The 18,865-nt window shown below is 38.8% G+C and overlaps 1 protein-coding gene across 6 annotated transcripts in view; it reads left to right on the top strand.

Moving 5' to 3' along the window:
• Window positions 1-18,865, top strand: part of NRP1 (neuropilin 1) — a 185,999-nt gene that overhangs the window by 67,157 nt on the left and 99,977 nt on the right. For all 6 annotated transcript variants that reach the window (XM_069086469.1, XM_069086468.1, XM_069086471.1 and 3 more), the window contains one exon: window positions 9,992-10,173. In XM_069086469.1, coding sequence (XP_068942570.1) covers window positions 9,992-10,173 — 182 coding nt within the window. The remainder of the gene's footprint in view (window positions 1-9,991; window positions 10,174-18,865) is intronic.

Genomic DNA, 18,865 nt, shown 5'->3' with positions numbered 1-18,865 from the left:
CAATCATTCAATCAATTACAAAGTCCCAGGTCTAAATACTTCTCCACCCCTAGGCTATACCTTCATTTAGTCCACCACAAAGCCCCTCTTCTCAAATGGAGATTAGTTTCCAAACATAAGTAAAGTACCTTCATTTGTTCAATCACAGAGCACAGAAAGGTCAAAAGTTCCCCACCCCTGGATCACAATTCAATGTACCCCAGAGTTACATCAAGTTTAAACACAGCACTTAATGCCCAGAGGGAGGTCTTTTCTTCATCTTGACATGAGGCAAGTTCTCAGCAATCTTAGTTCCTGGGGAGACAAGGTTTAGCAAGGCCACAAGATACATTGCCAGTCTCCTCATTAATTCATCCTCAGTCTGTAGAACAGTCCTAGAACCCCTGAAAACATTATCAAAACCCTCTCCCAGGATTTCTGTAAACATACAACAAGAAAATCCTTCTTCAGGGCTTCTGAACCAACAGAAAGGTTCCCAGATCCCTGCAACAACAGCACTGCCCTTCACCAGTGGACAGCATTCACTCTCTGTCTGCAGGACAGTCTCTATGAACCAACAGAAAGGTTCCCAGACCCCTGCAACAACAGCACTGCCCTTCACCAGTGGACAGTATTCACTCTCTGTCTGCAGGACAGTCTCAGGGCTTCTTAGCCAATAGCCAGGTTCCAGGACTTCTTCAACAGGACTGTCTTTCACCAGTGGACAAATCTGGCAAAAGAACATCAAAACAGACAAAGTACCAGCAAAGCAGCCATGTCTCCTCAGTCCTTGGCAGCTCAGGGGGCAGGTCTCAAAAGTCCAGGGCAATTCAAAGTGGCCACCAGCAATTCTCTTAGTCTCTCTCTCTGCCTCCACAAGGTGCTGCTTCCAAAAAGTTCTTCTGCCTCTCTCTTGTCTCTCCAAGTCTATGTCACCAGCTCCTCCCAGCTCAGGACTCTTTTCACATCAACAAGTCCATCCCACAGGTGGGATTAACAAACTCTGGGTTTTAACACAATCAATTTGAAAGCCAAGCCAATACAGGGGAATCTTTATGTTCCATTACTATCACAGCTGCATCTGGGGTTCAGCCATTTTGGGTTACATTTGACTAGCCCGATATCACACATCTATTGTCAGCCTTTACTTTTGCTTCATAAAATTATGTCTGCTTATTTCAAAAGCATTTCTGTAAATGTTTAATGCATTTGGCAGGTGGCCTGAAATGTCTAGAATTTCTTCTCCTCCATTGTTGTTGAAAATCTTTCCCATCTTATTTGATGAAATTCAGATAGGAATGGTCCTGGGATACGTTGCTATCTAGCTATTCTTTTATATTTAACATTCTGAAGAAGACTATTGCCCAGATAGATGAAATAACTTTTTGTAGTTGAATGAAAATATTTGAATGTAAATTCATCAGTACAATTTCAGATGGCATACAGGATGATAAAAAGAATACTTACCTCCTCTTGCTTTCACATGATTTTAATTTCTTCTGCTAAGTATCTACATTTTGAAAACTTTTCTTTCCATGTGATTTGGAGATTATGAGTACTTAGTATAAATCTAAATCTATTAAGCTGCTGTTCCTAAGTTTTTATGTATCAGTATATCTGGTTGGGGTATCTAGGAGGCACAGTAGATACAGGGCCAGGCCTAAGGTCAGGAAGACTCATCTTCATGAACTCAAATCTGGTCTCAGACACTTACTAGCTTTGTGATCCTGGACAAGTCACTTAACCCTGTTTGCCTCAGTTTCCTCATCAGTAAAATGAACTGAAGAGGGAAATGGCAAATCATTTCAGTATCTCTGCCAAGAAAACTCCAAATGGGGTCATGAAAAGTTGGATGCAATTGAAATAACTGAACAATAATTACGTCTGGTTGATTGTGGGCAGCAATTCCATATGTGGTCATGCTTCCAGATCCAGAAGAGTTTATTAGCTGAGTTCTTAAGTCTATATCAGTAGTGTTATTTAATAATTGGTTCCTACCTGTGATTCACAGGAACAAAACATTCCCAAACTAACATAGAACTGAAATGGTTCTGTAACTTTTAAACTTGGAGAGCTGTCTGGGGCACTGGGGAGTTAAGTGACTTACACAGACAGTAACCGTCAGAGGCATGATTTGAACCCAGATCTTCAGAAGAAGGATTCCAAAGCTTGCTTTCTATCTACTATCCCTTTGCTGCCTCTCCATTATTATCAATAGCAATTGTAATCCTCCATTAGTGAGATGTGAGATTCATATTTCTTCTACATTCACAAGGTGAAATTCACATGAAGTCATCCATAACTCCAGTTTTCACTGGTCTATTTTGTGAGTACTAGCCCATATTTGTGGGCCAATTTGCCTGAGTTAGGGGTGCAAGTTTCTCTTTAAAAGAAGAGAATCCTGAATTTGGCCTTTTTAGTACCATGTGCCAACCAACTGAAATAATGAATACATTTAATTATGAAATAACCTGAACTTTTTATTCTTTTGTAATAATAGCTCATATCTATACGTACTTTATTGCTTATAAAGCATTTTCCCATGAAACAGATCACACAAATATTATTAACCTTATTTTCAGGGAAAACTAGGTCCCAAATAGAATTGACTTGCCAGTAGTCACAGGGCTAATTAATGAGGGAGCTGATATTTGGACCTGTGATATAACTCCAAGTCTGAACACTCCAAGTGTTCTTTTTCACTCTGCCATATTCTCAAGGCCCTCTCCAGGCCTAGGCTAGCATCATTGGCAACATGGAAACTTCCCATAGCTCTTGCAGAGTCTGAAGTGACTGGGGCAGTAGAAGTGAGGAAATCCTATTAAAGGCCAGGGATTGGACAGCACTCCCAAAATTACCTCTCTTGTTCAAATAGACAGTTAACTACTAAGATTTCACAGGCAACAAGTCACATAGAGAAAAGTTTGCTTTGAATCTGGCTAATTTCTTTACTCCCATGAGGAGAAACAGACTAGTTGACCAAAGCATACACAAATATGTTATAATCCCAGAACTAGAAACAAACCTCTTTCACCTGTCCCATTTTCAATATTTCAGAAAGCAGGATGCCATGCAGGTTTGAAAACTAGGGGCTGTCTCCAGCTCTGGACTCTCACTCACCATCCACATCCACTCAAAGTCTTGCAAACTCTGCTTCCTCAGGACCCTTCCCAATCATCCTCATCTTTCTTACATCACAACAATCCTCCAGTTTCTAACAATCTTTTTGCCCCAAAGGAAATGTGTTGTGGTAAATAGAGAACTCCCATCAGAGCCCAGAAGTCCTAGGTTCAGGTCCTTTCTCTAAGACATACTTTCTTGGTGGCCATGGGCAAGTCATTTAACTTCTCATTGCCTTGGGCAATAATCTAGGATAGTCTCATTTACACTTGAAGTAAAACTTCACACCAGGGGATTAGAGAAAAATCACAGTTGTAAACTATATTCTTATACTAAAAAAATTCACATAGTAACCCTAGTAATCTGCTGTTTAAAAAAGAACAATACCTTTGACTTAATTTCCAAGGAAAACATTAATAAAAGATAGTATTTTCAAATAAACAATCTGAAATCTCAAGCAGCTGAGAGAAAGCTTCTGCTGTCAAACCAAGCAGTTGATGGCTTGCTACTTCATATCTATAACACAGTTATAGTTACATGGAACCCCAAGACACTATAGAAATAATTTGGTCCAAATCCCCTTTTTAGTCAGTAAGCATTTATTAAGCATCCGTATTTGCCAGGCACTGAGCTAAGCCACAGGGATGCAAAGAGAGGCAAATGATACTCCCTCCTCTCAAGAAGTTCACAGTCTAATGAGGGAGACAACATGAGAACAAATGTACCGAAAAAAATACGTGGAGGATAAATTGAGGGATCATCTCAGAGGGGAGGCATTAAGATTAAGGCAATTTAGGAAAGGGTTCTTGCAAAAGGTGGGATTTTAGCTGGGACTGGAAGGAAGCCAGTAGGCAGGGATGAGGATAGGAAGAGTTCCAGATATGGGAGAGACCAAGTGGAAAAGCCAAGAGTTGGAAGATGGAGGGTCTTGCAGAAGGAACAACAAAGAAATCGATGTCACTGAGTCAGAAATGGTGTGGTAAAAAAGGCATTTTATAGATAAGGAAGGCAACAGCAAGCTAGGTTAAGCATCTGTCCTAAGACCACACAGGAATCAGAATGTAGGAGTTTTGATGCCCATTCGAGAAAACAAGACTAAGTTGGATTAAATCAAAGATGACCTATTTAAATAATTCTCTTCTTCATTTAATCTTCAATTCCCAAATATTTTGCCTCATATTTGGGTATGTGTAAAGCCAATTTTGGATAAAATAATGATTGTACCCAGGCATTCATTTGCAATATTGAGCTATTTGTGTTGGTTTAGTGCACAGAAATAGACCAACAAGGATCCAAAGGGTACACATTTTTGGCAAGTGAAAATTATACTGCTGAAGTTGTTATTTTCACTCCAGTTTATGTCAGATGTCAGATTTCACCTTTATATTTGTGTTTAGGCATGTGAGGGCAGGTCCTGTTGGAAGACAATTAATAGTATCATACCCCAACATCAATTTTCCCTATTTGCTACTAACGGCTGGCTCCATGAGGACAGGGACTGTGTCTAATTTATCTTCTCTGTCTCCCCCAGCACCTAGCGCATTGCCTCACATGCAGTCAATGCTTAGGTAATATTGGTTGAATTTAATTAAACTTCTATAATACTTTCCAAAAACCCTGAGGAGCTAGGCACAGTAGCTCAAACAACAGCCTGCAGCAGATTAGCTTTCTTTCGATTAACAGATTTTAGTGTCTAGAGATTCAGGGGTCATTGATGTAGTCACAAGAGAAAATGAAAATTAAGCAAAGTACAGTAATCTCCTATTCAACACTACAAATGGATGAGGTCTCCAAATGTCATTGCTCCCCCTCCCCTTTAGTGAGTGGATGCATGTCTCATTTTCTCAACACTTCCTTCTCCTCTTATTTGGCTTTTTGCCTAAATCCATAACTCATAAACCTCCCAAAAGAAGAAATGGTCTCTCAGTAATCCTTTCAAGAATTCTAAGAGGATTCTATTTTCTTTTATCACCCTTATGGGAAACCTATTATTATTTAATATTTGCAATGTACCTGACTTGGCAATGAGACATCTGGTGGTGTCCAGAGAAGAAAGGGCATGGTCCATCTCCTCAAGGAGACTACATTCCAAAGTGAGAGTACTTAGATCATTTGGAGATGAGGACACTAGAGTATTTGTACACCCAAAATGAAAAAAAAAAAAAAGGAGGGTAATGTAATACATTTTTGAATCAGAAAAAAGAATAAACATTCCTTCTGAGTAGCCCAGGAAGGAAAAGTGTTGTGGCTGTTTTCCATTGGCATCTGTTAGAAGAGTCAGTGAAGAGGGGAAGCTTTTAAAAGACAAACATACTTCCTTGGATCTGTGACCTCATTGATTTGTACATGTTTTCCATCAATGAAGATTACAGCCCATTCATCCCTCTTCATCCGGTACTACTCTTGTCTATATCCTCACATAAGTGCACCTACCATGTTAGAGACATTCCTCACTTTTTTTTTCCAATATTGGCTTCCTATCATTTATTTTCCACTTTCATCACATTACCAATTCATCTTCTTTTTTTAATAATCCGTATTTTGATGAATCCTTTATACTTATCTCCTTTTGTTTGATATGAATGAGTAAGCCTGATTATCTTCACCATGTAACTCTCCATCATCCTGCTGATGTCAGTGGTCCTCTTCGAGAACAAAGGGCAAACAACAAAAACAAGTTCACTAAGTAACACTAACTTTTTTGATCTCTGGAGACTACAGTTTCTAGTCACTTATGGGTATACAACCATAGTCAAGTTTGTTTGTTTGTTTGTTTTTTAATGGAACTACGTCAGGGAGAAGTTTGTTATCAGTATAGGTGCTTTGCAGTTTCCAAAAGGCAATCCATCCTGCTCCTCTCGTATAATTCTGAACCCAATGTGTCCATTTGCAATGCCTAGATGACATATATATATCTGATCTACATTGATATATAGATATTGTATATATCAAATCAGTATATTGATAAGGACCTAGGTGGCACAGTGGATAGAGTGTCAGGCCTAAAGTCAGGAAGACTCATCTTCCTGAGTTCAAATCTGACTTTAGACATTTACTATGTGATTCTCAACATTCTTAACCCTATTTTCCTCAGTTTCCTTATCTATAAAATGAGCTAGAGGAGGAAATGGCAAACTACTCCAGTATCTTTGCCTGGAAAACTCCCAGTGGGGACAAAGAGTTGGACATTCCTGAAAACAAATGGACAATAGATCTAGATGTAGGCATAGATATATAAAGATTAACTCTATAGGTTGTCCATCTAATTGCATATCATAATCTGAATAATAGGCATTCTTCATCTGGTTAATTATTTTTCTTTATATATAGTTGGGGAAAACTTTTATATAAAAGCTATTACAAAAACAAAATATAAATGAGGATAAAGATTTATTCATCTAAAAATACTAATTATCTTTGAATTCTGTTTATACTCAGCATGGGACATTTAAGGATGCATTGCTATCTTTCTATTTGCCCTAGAACTGATCAGAACCAAAAGACACAGCTTCCAAGCTATTTGAGGAATGCCAAGGTCAATAATGTGCCAGATGCACTGTCCAGATATCAGTGAGAGAATCTTTCTCTCTAAGAAAGTCAGTACACATTTAACCCTCTGTGCTCCAAATGAAATTAGGTCTGCTTTGTGGCCTTCTTCTGCTTCCACTAGCCAGATTTTTCAGATCATCTGAACTCAAAGTATCTGGCACCTGTCCAATGAAGTCTCCCTTGATTCTCCAGGTGAAAGATTTCTCTTTCCTGAAATTTTGCTAAAGGACTTTTTCTAGGTTTCCTCTAGAAAAAAAAGATTATCAAACTTTATATCATATCATGGTTATTTGTAGACAGGTCATATTTCCCTATTAGAATAAAAGATGCTGGAGGACAGGGACCACCAATTTTTTTTTTTTTTGGTATCCCTAGAATCTACCACAGTATCTCGTACTTTTCGCTTTGTGTTATTTCATCTTGATTTCTTTGGTGGACGTTGAAAGTATCTTGCTCTGAAAACTTCATCAATGTTGATTGGTAACTCATCTGCGTCATTTAGATTCTCTTGGCATCTGTTTGCGAATGAGCTGCTCTCCACTAAAGAGATAACGTAAGATGAGCACCGAGGGCAGTGAGGTTAGACTAAGGTTCAGACGAGCGATTCCATTTCTACCTTTGCTGGTCCCACTATGGGATTCTTGTCATCCCAAGAAAAGCAGTGTTTGTCAGACACCGACAGCAGTAACGGAGCAATGCAAGGCCGGCTGGGAGATCCAAATTTGCAAACTCAGTATCCTGGGCCTGAGGCCAAGGCAGCCTGGGTGCGTTGCTGCAGTGACACATTTTGTCTCCAGAGAAGGTTGCTGGCACAACACTTACATTCCCGGTACTGCATTTGTCACTGACAAACTTGTGGAGTGGAGCCGGTATCAACCCCAGAGGGAGATTCGAGCTGCTTTCTTAACTTCACTGGCAATGATGTAATTGACAAGTCGTGATGGTACACTTGGCCTGACTATTTACAAAAACTGTTATTGGTGAAACTCTTCTCTGGCCTCTGTTTCACAGAGTGTTGCTGAAATGACGGTTGCATTTCCGTTTTCCAAGGATGAGGCAGCACTCATATTCCAATAATTCAATTTCTGCATGTGAAGTTGTGATACTTGAAAATGCAACAAGACACATCTCTTTCTATGGAGGAAGCCTAATCTCTCTCTCTTCACTTTAATGACTTTTGGCATTGCCAAGTGGAGAGCCTGGTGGTTACTACTGGCTGCCATGTCGATTTAAACCCTAGCTCCTTAAAATCTCCAGTACCACAACTGGGCTTTTGTAATAGAAGATATTATTTTACCTGAAAGAAAAAGACTTCCTTCCAAATTGTCCTTGGTTCTTCAGAAGGCTGACCCATCTCACTTAGTTTGTGTCTCAAAGGCAAAATGCACCAAGACTCAACCACTTAATATTCAGATCACGTCAAGATTCAAGCAAAAAGCCTATATGAGAAAGCCTAGATGCACAGTCGCTAGTTCAGACAGTAAACAGACCAAATCACAGGTAAATTATAAGAAATTGTGGAGCAAAACAAGCAGACCTGTCCTGTCAAAGAGATAAAAGGGAGTTCTCCATCAAATGCCAATTTATTTGGCTTGAATGAATAGGAAACAGTGCTCATTTCAGCTGCCCCCTCTTTGAATGTAAAAGGCTGGTTCAGAACTTTGAAATATAATGCTTTCTTCCTCCTCCTCTTACACTTCTTTATCTTCTTTTAACAAGCAAAGCAAATCCCAAAGTATTGAGAAATGAATAATTCCTCATTCCCTAGCTTTGAAATGGGACAGCAGTGCTAACTGGCCAAGTTACCAGAGACATGGATGCACCAAAGGAAATACAGTTAATGCAGTAATTCACATATGTTAATGCTTAGAGTTCCATCAATGTCAGCTTTATTTTCTCCCTGATATACACCAAAGCTGGCATGCAATTTTTACTGATGAGGTAATGTCATTTTTAATTTAAAGGGCCTTAAACTGTCCACTTTAACTAGTGATATCATCTTTGCAATTGTCTCATGAGACTTTATGTAAACATAAGTGATGTGCCCAAGATAGCTTAAAAAAGGGTTGTTAAAGATGACATTGGTCATCATGAAGAATTATTTTTTTTTACCCTTTGATCCCTTAAAAACTGTCACATATAATTTATATTACTGCCATTTTTAACTGTTCCTGAAATTAAAATATCCTACAATTTTTGAAGCAAGTTAAACATAGAAGTAAAATAAAGTTATAAAATGAATGGATAATAGCATTTTAATGCCAATTCTAGAAGAAAAACAACACAAATTAGATTGATTTATACATGGCAATAAATACTTTTAAGATAAGAGACAAGCAAATATATGTGTATAAATATATAACCAGACAAATGAACAGTTTGCCTCATTCCCATCATATTATCTTGGGCAGAGGGGTGGGGATGAGGAAAGGACTAGTTTATTAATGGTGAGTTATCTGCTTATAGGACTAGGAAATATTCTAGCCTTTCAATATAAACTTTGTAGCAGAATTTCACTGTGTTGTTTCTTTAATCACATCACCAGAGTATTATTGCTAGCCTATTTTAAATCTCATCACTGGGCATTTTTCATTCCCTTCTTTCAAATAAGTTTAGTCTTTCAAGCAAATCAAGTTGAATGTTACAAGATAAATTCTATTTCTTTCTCTTTTTAAAACAAAAGTTGAAAAATGTAACTTCTGTCATTCAAGTCTGGCTTTTGAGAAGGTAATCTATGAATGTAGATATTGACAGGTTGGGTTAGTTTGGGGTTTTTTCTCCCCCAAAGTAGTCTGGAGTGTGGTGGAACTGTGAACTGAGTTAAATGGGTAAGAATTAATTTATTATTCTGTGGCCATATGTTTTAGAGGCTAGTTCACAGAAATCAAAGTATTGTTCATAGAGAGCTCCAGCCAGAGACATTTTGAATTCATAAAAGAACTTCACAGTTTGAAAAGAATGCACAGCATTATGTATTGACACCACTACCATAGACAAAGAAACACAATTTAATAATACAGAATTGTGCTCATGAGATTTCCTTTTTCTTGTTAATTGGTTACTTTAGCTGACATTGTCTGCCAGTATAATGGACACCATTCTTCCTAATAGTTCTGCATTGCCAGATGATGTCTACAGACATGATGTAGTCCATTTTAATTATTTCATTTTGCTGAATTTCACTGTGTGGTAGAGTCATGGATGTGGAGAGCATCCCCGCCCATCCCTACCCACCCCCACCCCCCCAAAAGAAATCTACACTGGCTTACATCAGGCTTAGAATTTGTAGAAATGAAACACTTCTCGTTTCACTTAATGTTTTCCTCTCATGTTTGTCCATTAGGTATGACTACGTTGAAGTCATTGATGGAGATAGTGCAAGTGGACGTTTATGGGGCAAGTTCTGTGGCAAGATAGCACCCCCTCCAGTGGTGTCTTCAGGGCCATTCCTATTTATCAAGTTTGTCTCTGACTACGAGACACATGGTGCTGGATTTTCCATACGCTATGAAATTTTCAAGAGAGGTGAGTGAACAAATGATAATGACAGACCTTAGTCTGTGTCTTTTTTCCATTTAACAATAGTTGGTTTTAATATTTTATGAAAGTGAAGCAAAGGATGGAGAGAAGTACTTTAGACACACACACGTCTGGCAAGGGAACAGATCAAGACCATGTTATTCAGATGCTGTGACCAGCCAAGTGAATGTGCTTTGGCAAAACTGTATTTAAAAAGCATTTCTTTTTACTTTTCTCTTTCTCTAAAGAAAATAAAAGAGTTAAGCCATGCTCAGAGTCTGGTTCTTTAATCCTTTGAGCAGCCAAAAAGTCCCCTTTGAAAACAGGATTAGCCCCTTCCCACCTTGAATTCATAGAAGTTCTGTCCCTCCTAAAGAGCCTGCACCAGCACCCACCCCTTCCTTCCCCTACCCTCCACCTCTCTCTTTTTCCTAGCTACTATATTCAAGAATGTCTGGTCCTCAGAAAGCCACCTCCATATAATGGTCGTTTTCATACTGGTGGGAGAAACATTAGATCCCTGTTTACCCAAGCTATTAAAATAGCTTCTTGGAGAGTGGAGGAATAGTAGGAAATGCTATTTCCTTTGGGAACAGGAATAGGTCACCACTCTAATCATTTGCTAAACCTTGTATTAGGGTGCAGCAGTGAGGAGGCTTTGTGAGGTAACTTAGAGGAAAGCCTGATTCATCAAATTCTTCAATTCCTGGTGGAAGCATTAAGCAAATGAATTAATTGTAAAAAGTGTAACTTTACCTGCAAAACACCTCACATCATACTCATTACAGACTTTAGGTTCCTCACACATATTAAATACAGTGCTTCCTCCTCCTGTCTTAGCTTTTTTTGAAACTGGCACTCTCACACAAAAGAGTGAGCCAACGCCAAGGTTTTCATGAGCATGGGAAAAGGAAGCAGGCTTCAGTGACTCCCAATTGACTATAGGCTAAGCTACAAACCCCTTAGTAGGGCATTAAGGCTCTCCTCAGCCTACCTTCCTGAACTTATGTGACATTTACTCTCTTTCATGCACTATAAGCCACACTGGGTTATTGGATGTTGCTGAACCTCTGGCAACCCTGTCCTGCTACCTGCATTCCCACAGACCATCCCTCCTGCCTGGAAGAATACATGGCCTCCTCATCTCTACTTCCTAAAGCCTGACATTTCTTTAGTGCCAACTAGGTTAGAACCTCTTCAATGAAGTCACCCTGGATTCCCCAGTTGGAAGCAATATTTTCCTCCTCAAATATTCTCAGAGCACTTTCTTTGCCCATTTATATTGTGTTTCACATTACACTTACTACTGCACATCATATTCCCCTATTTGACTATAAGCTGCATGAGAGGAGGGACTGGGTCATAATTTTCTTGTATCCTCAGAGTGTATCACAGTACCTTGCATGTTTTTGTCACCATCATCATCATTGTTGTTGTTGTTGTGACCTTTGTCTAATGGACAGTGTCTCCTCTTGGAGAAAACTTCTTCATGAAAACAAATTGGCAAATTCATCTACAACTTATAACCTTATAGCGTTTTCTGGGGCACTGTGAGGTTAAGTATCACGCTTGTGGTCATAGAGCCAATATGTGCCAAAGATGGGACTTCCTATTTCCCAGGCCAGCCCTCTACCTACTTTATCACATTGCCTCTCATCTTGCCTATAGCCAGTACTTTAAAAAATAATCATATAATTGAGTTAGAATTTATAAAAATTATATAAATTTTTTAAAAAATCATTGTCATATTTACATTTCAGTAGATTAATATTTTATGTCATAGTCCCTTTCTGTTGAAACTAAAAAGCCAATTCACTGGATATGAATATGGACAGATTTCTTTCAAATAATCTGAAACACTGATGTCAAAAATAAATATGGATCTGTGGCTACATATTGAGTTAGAACACCAAAAGTTGATATTATCTATGTCATGTTGCATTTTCCTTATTTTGTTAAACATTTCCCAATTACATTTTCATCTGGTTCTGGCAGGTAAGTTTGACACCTTTGATCTGGAGTAGAGTGGAGCTCGGAACCAAACAAGTAGCTAATTGAGGAGCTCATTAAGAACCCTTCAGCAGAGATAAGAAGACTTTCTTGGACTTCAAAGAATGCTGGCCCAATTCCACAGCTCAGCTTAAATACCACCTACTCCAAGAGGCCTTGCCCAGTCCAACCAGCAACTATATAAACCTATATATGTTCCTTCTCATACGGCTTTCTATCTATCCTGTAGCTCGTTGTTTTACATGTTGTCCCCCCATTAGAATGAGAGCTCCTTGAGGGCTTCTCTAGAATCCCTGACCTTAGCACAGTACCACGCACACAAGTACTTAATAAATGGCTACTTGATTTGATGACTGTAGAATTTATAGGATCATAGATGAGAAGATTATAGACTGTCAGAGAGAGAAGAGCCATTTGAGATTATGGAATCAGGTTTTAAAAGAGGTCATCTTCTCCAACCTCCTCATCTTACAGATGAGACCAAGAGAGCAGAGGTGACTGTCCAAGTTCACATGGGGAGAAAGTATCGGGGCAGGGATTCAGACCCAGGCCCTCTGATTCCGAATCCATGATTCTTCCCAGGATACTAGACAGGCACATTTATAGCACATACAGAAAGTCACATTAATAACAACATGCTTAACCAAGATTCCAGTTCTAGTCATTCCTAAATGCTGTGTTGGACTTTTTAATAAACTAGCCTGCCTGTCCATCTTTCTTTCTATCCACACACAGACACAAAAGCTTTTATCAAAGGAGTTATGTCCCAAAAAGAGTATAAAGAATTACCTTTCTTTTCCAATCAGTATTTTTTCCAAAGCTGATTGAAAGAGATAAGAGACATAAGTGTATGGCCCTGACTCATAGAACCTCTCCCCCTTCCTCCCAAACTCTCTTTTCTAGATCCTCTATTATTCTAAGTGTCCTCATCATCCTCCCAACCCTTTTCCTTGAAACCTTGGAATGACAACAACAACCAGAATCTCTACCATTTATGTAGAGTTTCATTTTATGTAGCATTTATATAAATTTGCAAGATGCTTTCCAATTATTAACTCATATTATCCTAACAATAACCCTAAGACGTAGTTGTGATGATAATTTCCATTTTACAGATGAGGCCACTGAGGCAGACAGAAGTTAAGTGAATTGCTGGGATAACAAAGCTAATCTCTGAGGCAGGCTTCGAACTCAGGTCTTTCAAACTCCATGTCCAACACTCTATTCTTTGTATCACCTTCACATGGTCATCTTTGCCTCATCACTGGATCCCACGCCCTTTATGTCTATCTTCATACTAGTGTATTTTCTTCCTATAGGTCTCAAAGATCTATTCCTCCCATTATCACTTCCAAAGTCATTCTCACTTCAAAACTTGATTGCTGCAGCCAGATCCTGAATTTCCATCCTGCCTTAAGCCTCTCCCCATTCTATGCTAAACCCTTAGGGCAATCAGGAGGTGGCTTTCCAATTTCAAAGCCTATAGTGGGTGTCCACTGCCTGATGTTTTAAATCTAAAGTGGTCAGCTTACTTTTTATAACTCAAAGCACACAGTCAGTCAGTCCCCTACACCTCTACTACACCAGCTTTTCAATATAGAAGGGTCTTCATCTGCAGATAAATCCTTGTCATAGAGCAAATATCATATCATAGAGTAAATACTGGAGAAAAACTCCATAACTACCATGAATATGGAAGACCTTTGGCTAAAATAGAAATCTTAACTCTCCATAGCCCTTACATTCTAGGGGTGAAGCTAATCTCACCTTTCTGGACAGCTTTATGCCTCTGCATAGGAAAATACTCCCTGTAGGCCCCACCCATTAACTCATGTTCCTTATCTCTTTCAAAATCAGGCCCCAGATTTACTTTTCTTCCTAGATCAATGATCTCATGATCATCACTTTATTTTTTTTAATATACATCTTCTCAGTGTGTTCAGCAAAGTCATGGGTCAATAAACCAAAAACACATGCATTTAGTTTCCACTTTTTCCTTCACCTGCTAATGCATTACTGGTTAATAAATTCAAATTATTCCATGAGTATCAGTCAATAGGAAACACAATGCTCATTACATGTTATATACTGTGGTAAGTGCTGGCATTACAATGACAAAAATGAAACAGTCTCTGCCTTAAGGGGTTTCCATTCTATCAGGGAAACTGCATTATAACAATTAGACCAAAGGCAAGTATCATGGCATCTTTTTCTTATGTCTCTAAGTAGAATTTTCTTTGCAGTATAGTCGCTCAGTAAATACTTATTGACTATTCAAAGAAATGTATCTTCTTATACACATGCTTACATAAATTTTTATTTCAACAGCAGTTAAATGATATCTTATCATGATTGCATGAATCTGTACTATTGAAAACACTTTGCTTCTGTTATTTCAATACACATGAATCATCTTAATCATAATGTAATACAACCATGAAATTAGTCACACCTGTTGGTCCTGAGATTTTACAAGCATTAAACTCTGTTTCTTAAGACTATCAGGCCATTTCATTGCTTGTAGCCTCAGGGGCAGTTCCACTGGACACTTTCATTGTGCTGGGGACCATAAACAATTTCTTCTCTTCCCAAGATGTTTCCCTTCCCATTGGGCTGTCAGTTCTTGGCCCACTGTTACCCCTGAGCATACCGCTTTGTTTTGCTCACTCTCCTCCACCCAATCTGAAGTTCCCAGTCTGAATTTGGATTTGGGAAGACCTTTCAACCTCATCCATCCAGACCAATGACCTGAACAGTATGTCAGGGCAGTGAGCCTTGTGGGACTCAAGGGAATTCTAGGGGATCTTGGGAGCTATGGATTGACACACATGATTTTTTGGGGATTTTGAATGTAGAAAAATAAAATTTCTAGTTGTACGTCTACAACAATTAAACATGGAGTTCTTGTATGTGCTCCATATACATCCAGGCTAGCAGAAGGTCTGCTTTGACCTGAAAATCCTTTTAAGTCCTGTGTCAAAGTAGCTGCTGACTCTGTTTCTCTCATTTACTTTCTCTGTCCTCCTTCTTCCCCCCCCCCCCCCTCTCTCTCTCTCTCTCTCTCTCTCTCTCTCTCTCTCTCTCTTTCTCTCTCTCTCTCACACACACACACACACACCATGAATGGGAGAGGAAGAGGAAGAAGGAGAAAGTTGCTAAATTTGCTTGTTCCTAATCACTACTAAGGTTCCTTTAGTAGTTTTCTTTTTAACCAATTACCTACCCCAGATCTGTTTTCATAATCTCTTTGGTATAGTCTATTTTAGGAAGCCTTTTTTATTTTTGGTTCAAATATATGATTTCATTCATATAGAAACTCCTTCCATTGATGCCTAGGGGTACATTCCCCCATAACTTACACTCTTAGGAAGCTCCCCAGAGCCTTGATTATTTGAGCCACTTTCCCACTCATGGCCACACATTTGTTCTATGTCCCAGGCAAAATGCAGACACACTTCCTTCTGACTTTAAGGCTTGAGCTCTATCTCTTAAAGTATTCTGCCCCCTTTGCAAGTGCTGCCATTATTTTCCCATTTTACAGATGAGAAAATTAAGGCTCAGAGACTTACCCAAGGTTACAGCTGCTACATGTCAGAATGAGGATTGAAGTTCTTTCGTACTATCAAATCTCCATTTTCAGAGAGTACTCTAATGTCCTTAGATGTATCAGTGTACTTTCCCCAAGGTACCTAGCATAACAAAATGGAGACCAGCCTAGGGATTACACGAAACCATCTGTGTTAATGCTTCACAGTGAACTGCCTTTTATTCCTGCCAGGTGGGCTTTACTCCCTCAGCCCCTTTAGTGTCCATCACCTGAGCAATTTGGGGGTGTGGAGGAGAATAAAGCTGCCTTTATTTTCATTACTTGGCCACAGTTAGCAACATAACTCTTTACTTTTTTGTGTTGCCTCACGAGGACTGGACCACACTGACTTGGGCTCAGCTCTAGTGAATTTTACATCCTGGAAATAAACAGTTTTAAAAGGCTACCACCTTTCTTTTCCTTTATGGGTTAATGACTCAAACTTTTCTAGTTCCTTTTTAACTGAGACACCACCAGAGTAATTTAAAAAGTTGATTGGCAAACTACGTTGGGAACAAATTGGAATCCCACTGACATCTCAACCTTGGTGTGTCCCAAATTGGAATATCCTCCCTTCCTCTTCAAATTTCCCAAGTTCATTGGTATTATTCCATGAATGTTCATTTCATTTCTTCCCTGATTCTTGAAATATAACTAACAGAAAAAAATGAGTTTATAAAAGAAAGAATGAGCACATCTGTGGTCCACGCTGCTGGGGAGGCTAAACCTGGTGGGTCACGAGTTCAAGAGTTCTGAGTTACAGTAGGGCTAAATCCAATCAAGTGTCTGAACTAAATCTGGGACAATTATGGTGAGCTTCCAACAGGGAAGGACCACCAGGTTGGTGAAGGAGGTGCAAACCAACCCCAATTGGAAAAACAGAGCAGGTCATAGCTTCCATGTCAAACACTGTTAGGATATGTCCCATGTGTGACCACTGCCCTTTCAGCCTGGGCAAGATAGAGGGATGGAAGGAACGAAGGAACGAAGGTCTTTCATAAAGGCTTCCAAATATTCTCTGTGCTGAAATTCAACCAAAATAATGCAATACATAGAAGAAAAAATAACCCCCTCTCAAACTCTCCAATTAAATTCAACTCAACCAATTGTGTACATAAATGGGGTCACAAAGAGTTGGACATGACTAAAATGAAGTACTCTATTTCACAGTCAAATGAGACTGTTCTCTGTCCTCATTCTCACTTTTTCCTCTAAGCTCTTACTCCTATTATCTCTCATGCCTCAAGTAGATTCCTCCCCATTTCTTATCTCCAGTTGATGAGGTTTCTCCCTTTTTTCCAGGTTTGGCTCAATGACCTCCTCACTAGATTCTCCCCAACAACTGAAAGTGCACTTTCTCTCTTCAGAATAAGGACTGGTTTTGTGCATTTGTTGTTGTTGTTCAATCATGTCCAACTTTTCCTGACTCTATTTGGGATTTTCTTGGCAAAGATACTGGAGTGTTTTGACAACATTTCCTTTTCCAGTTAATTTTATAGAAGAGGAAACTGAGGCAAGCAGAGTTAAGTGACTTGTCCAGGGTCCCACATACTGTACTGTCTGACTGGATTTGAACTCAGGAAAATGAGTCTTCCTGACTCCAAGCCCAACACTCTATCCACTATGCCACCTAGCTGCCCTACTTTTTGTGCATTTGTCTGTATCTTTTCTTTGCACTAATTTTACTTTCTCTTGTGTCCCAGTAATCTGAGTACCTAACATTCTTTGTCTTGAAAACAGGGTTGAAATGATATAGTGTCATATATAGTAGGAGCTCTATGAACCTTTGCTTAATTGAATTAAATACAAATAAAATTTAACTTGTCTTGATGATTAATAAGTTATGTTTTTTTTCTTGGCAATTTATTTTGAGGACTATCCAGTCGAGAATTTTTCCTCAAACTGCTTTTTTTTTTTAAAGTGTTACTTTAGAGCACTAGTCTTTGAGTCAGAGGACTTGAGTTCAAAGCACAAATCTACTATTTGTTGCCTTGGGCTAGAAACACTTACAAGGATCAAATGCATCAATAGATACAAGTTTTTAAAAATAATTTTACCAAAATATTCTACATTTTCTATCTGTACAAATGTTCTGTAAATACAAATTAAAAGCAGTAGCACAGTGGATAAAATGCCCTGCCTAGAGTCAGGGAGACTCATTTCCCTGAGTTTAAACCCAGATTCAGACACTTACTAGCTGTGTGACCCTGGGCAAGTCACTTAATCCTGTTTGCCTCGGTTTCCTCATCTGTCAAGAAAGCTGGAGCAAAAAATGGCAAACCACTCCAGTATTTTTGCCAAGAAAACCCCAAATGGGTTCACAGAGAGTTGGGCATGACAGAAAAATGATTGAACAAGAAGTATCTTACTTTGAAATAAACATTTTCATCCTGTTATCTCTCTTTGCTTTATGGATAAAAAAAAATGCACTGCCTCAGTTCACTCAGCTTCATCCTTCTAGGTATTCTTAAATTCTAGTCCTTCTGGTGCACCTGCATTCTAAGGTTTTAGTTCCTTTAATCTGTAAACTGAGGTATGGATTTATTGATCTCTAATATCCTTTCCAAATTAAAGTCATATGAGAGTAGGGTTTCTGCTACCTGTTTCTAGGAGCAAGCATTCTCTGTCTTCAACCTGTGTTATTTGTTCCTCTTGTCTGAAATGTATTTCCTCCTACCTTCACCATGTAGAATCCCTAGCTTCTTTCAGAGCTCACTTGAGCTGTCTCTTCCTTCCCAAAATATTTCCTGAGTTTTCTAATTAATAATACTCTTTGCCTTTTCAAATGTCTTCATATCTATTTTGCCCTTGTTTACTTATAAAGATGCCATCTCTACCCATTCACAGCATGGAAGCTCCAAGAATAAGGACTATTTTCTTTTTGCTTTTGTATCCCCCACAGCTAAGGCAGTGTTTTGCACATAGTAGGCACGTAATAAATATTTGCTGAATTTAATTCTAGGAACCTCAGTTTTCATGGCTTGCTCAAGGAAATATTAATGGATAAACTTCTACATCTCTCTGTCCCAGAAGATGAAATATGAAGCTGAGCTCCCCAAAATTTGTTCTCATAATATTAAAATGATCCTGGCATCTCACATG

Source organism: Petaurus breviceps, unplaced genomic scaffold, assembly GCF_028583685.1.
Source record: "Petaurus breviceps papuanus isolate PSGF00001 unplaced genomic scaffold, PetGlider_PUasm1.0 178, whole genome shotgun sequence".
Lineage (NCBI taxonomy): Eukaryota > Metazoa > Chordata > Mammalia > Diprotodontia > Petauridae > Petaurus > Petaurus breviceps.
The sequence above is the reverse complement of the archived record's forward strand: the minus strand, read 5'-3'. Positions and strand labels throughout refer to the sequence as shown.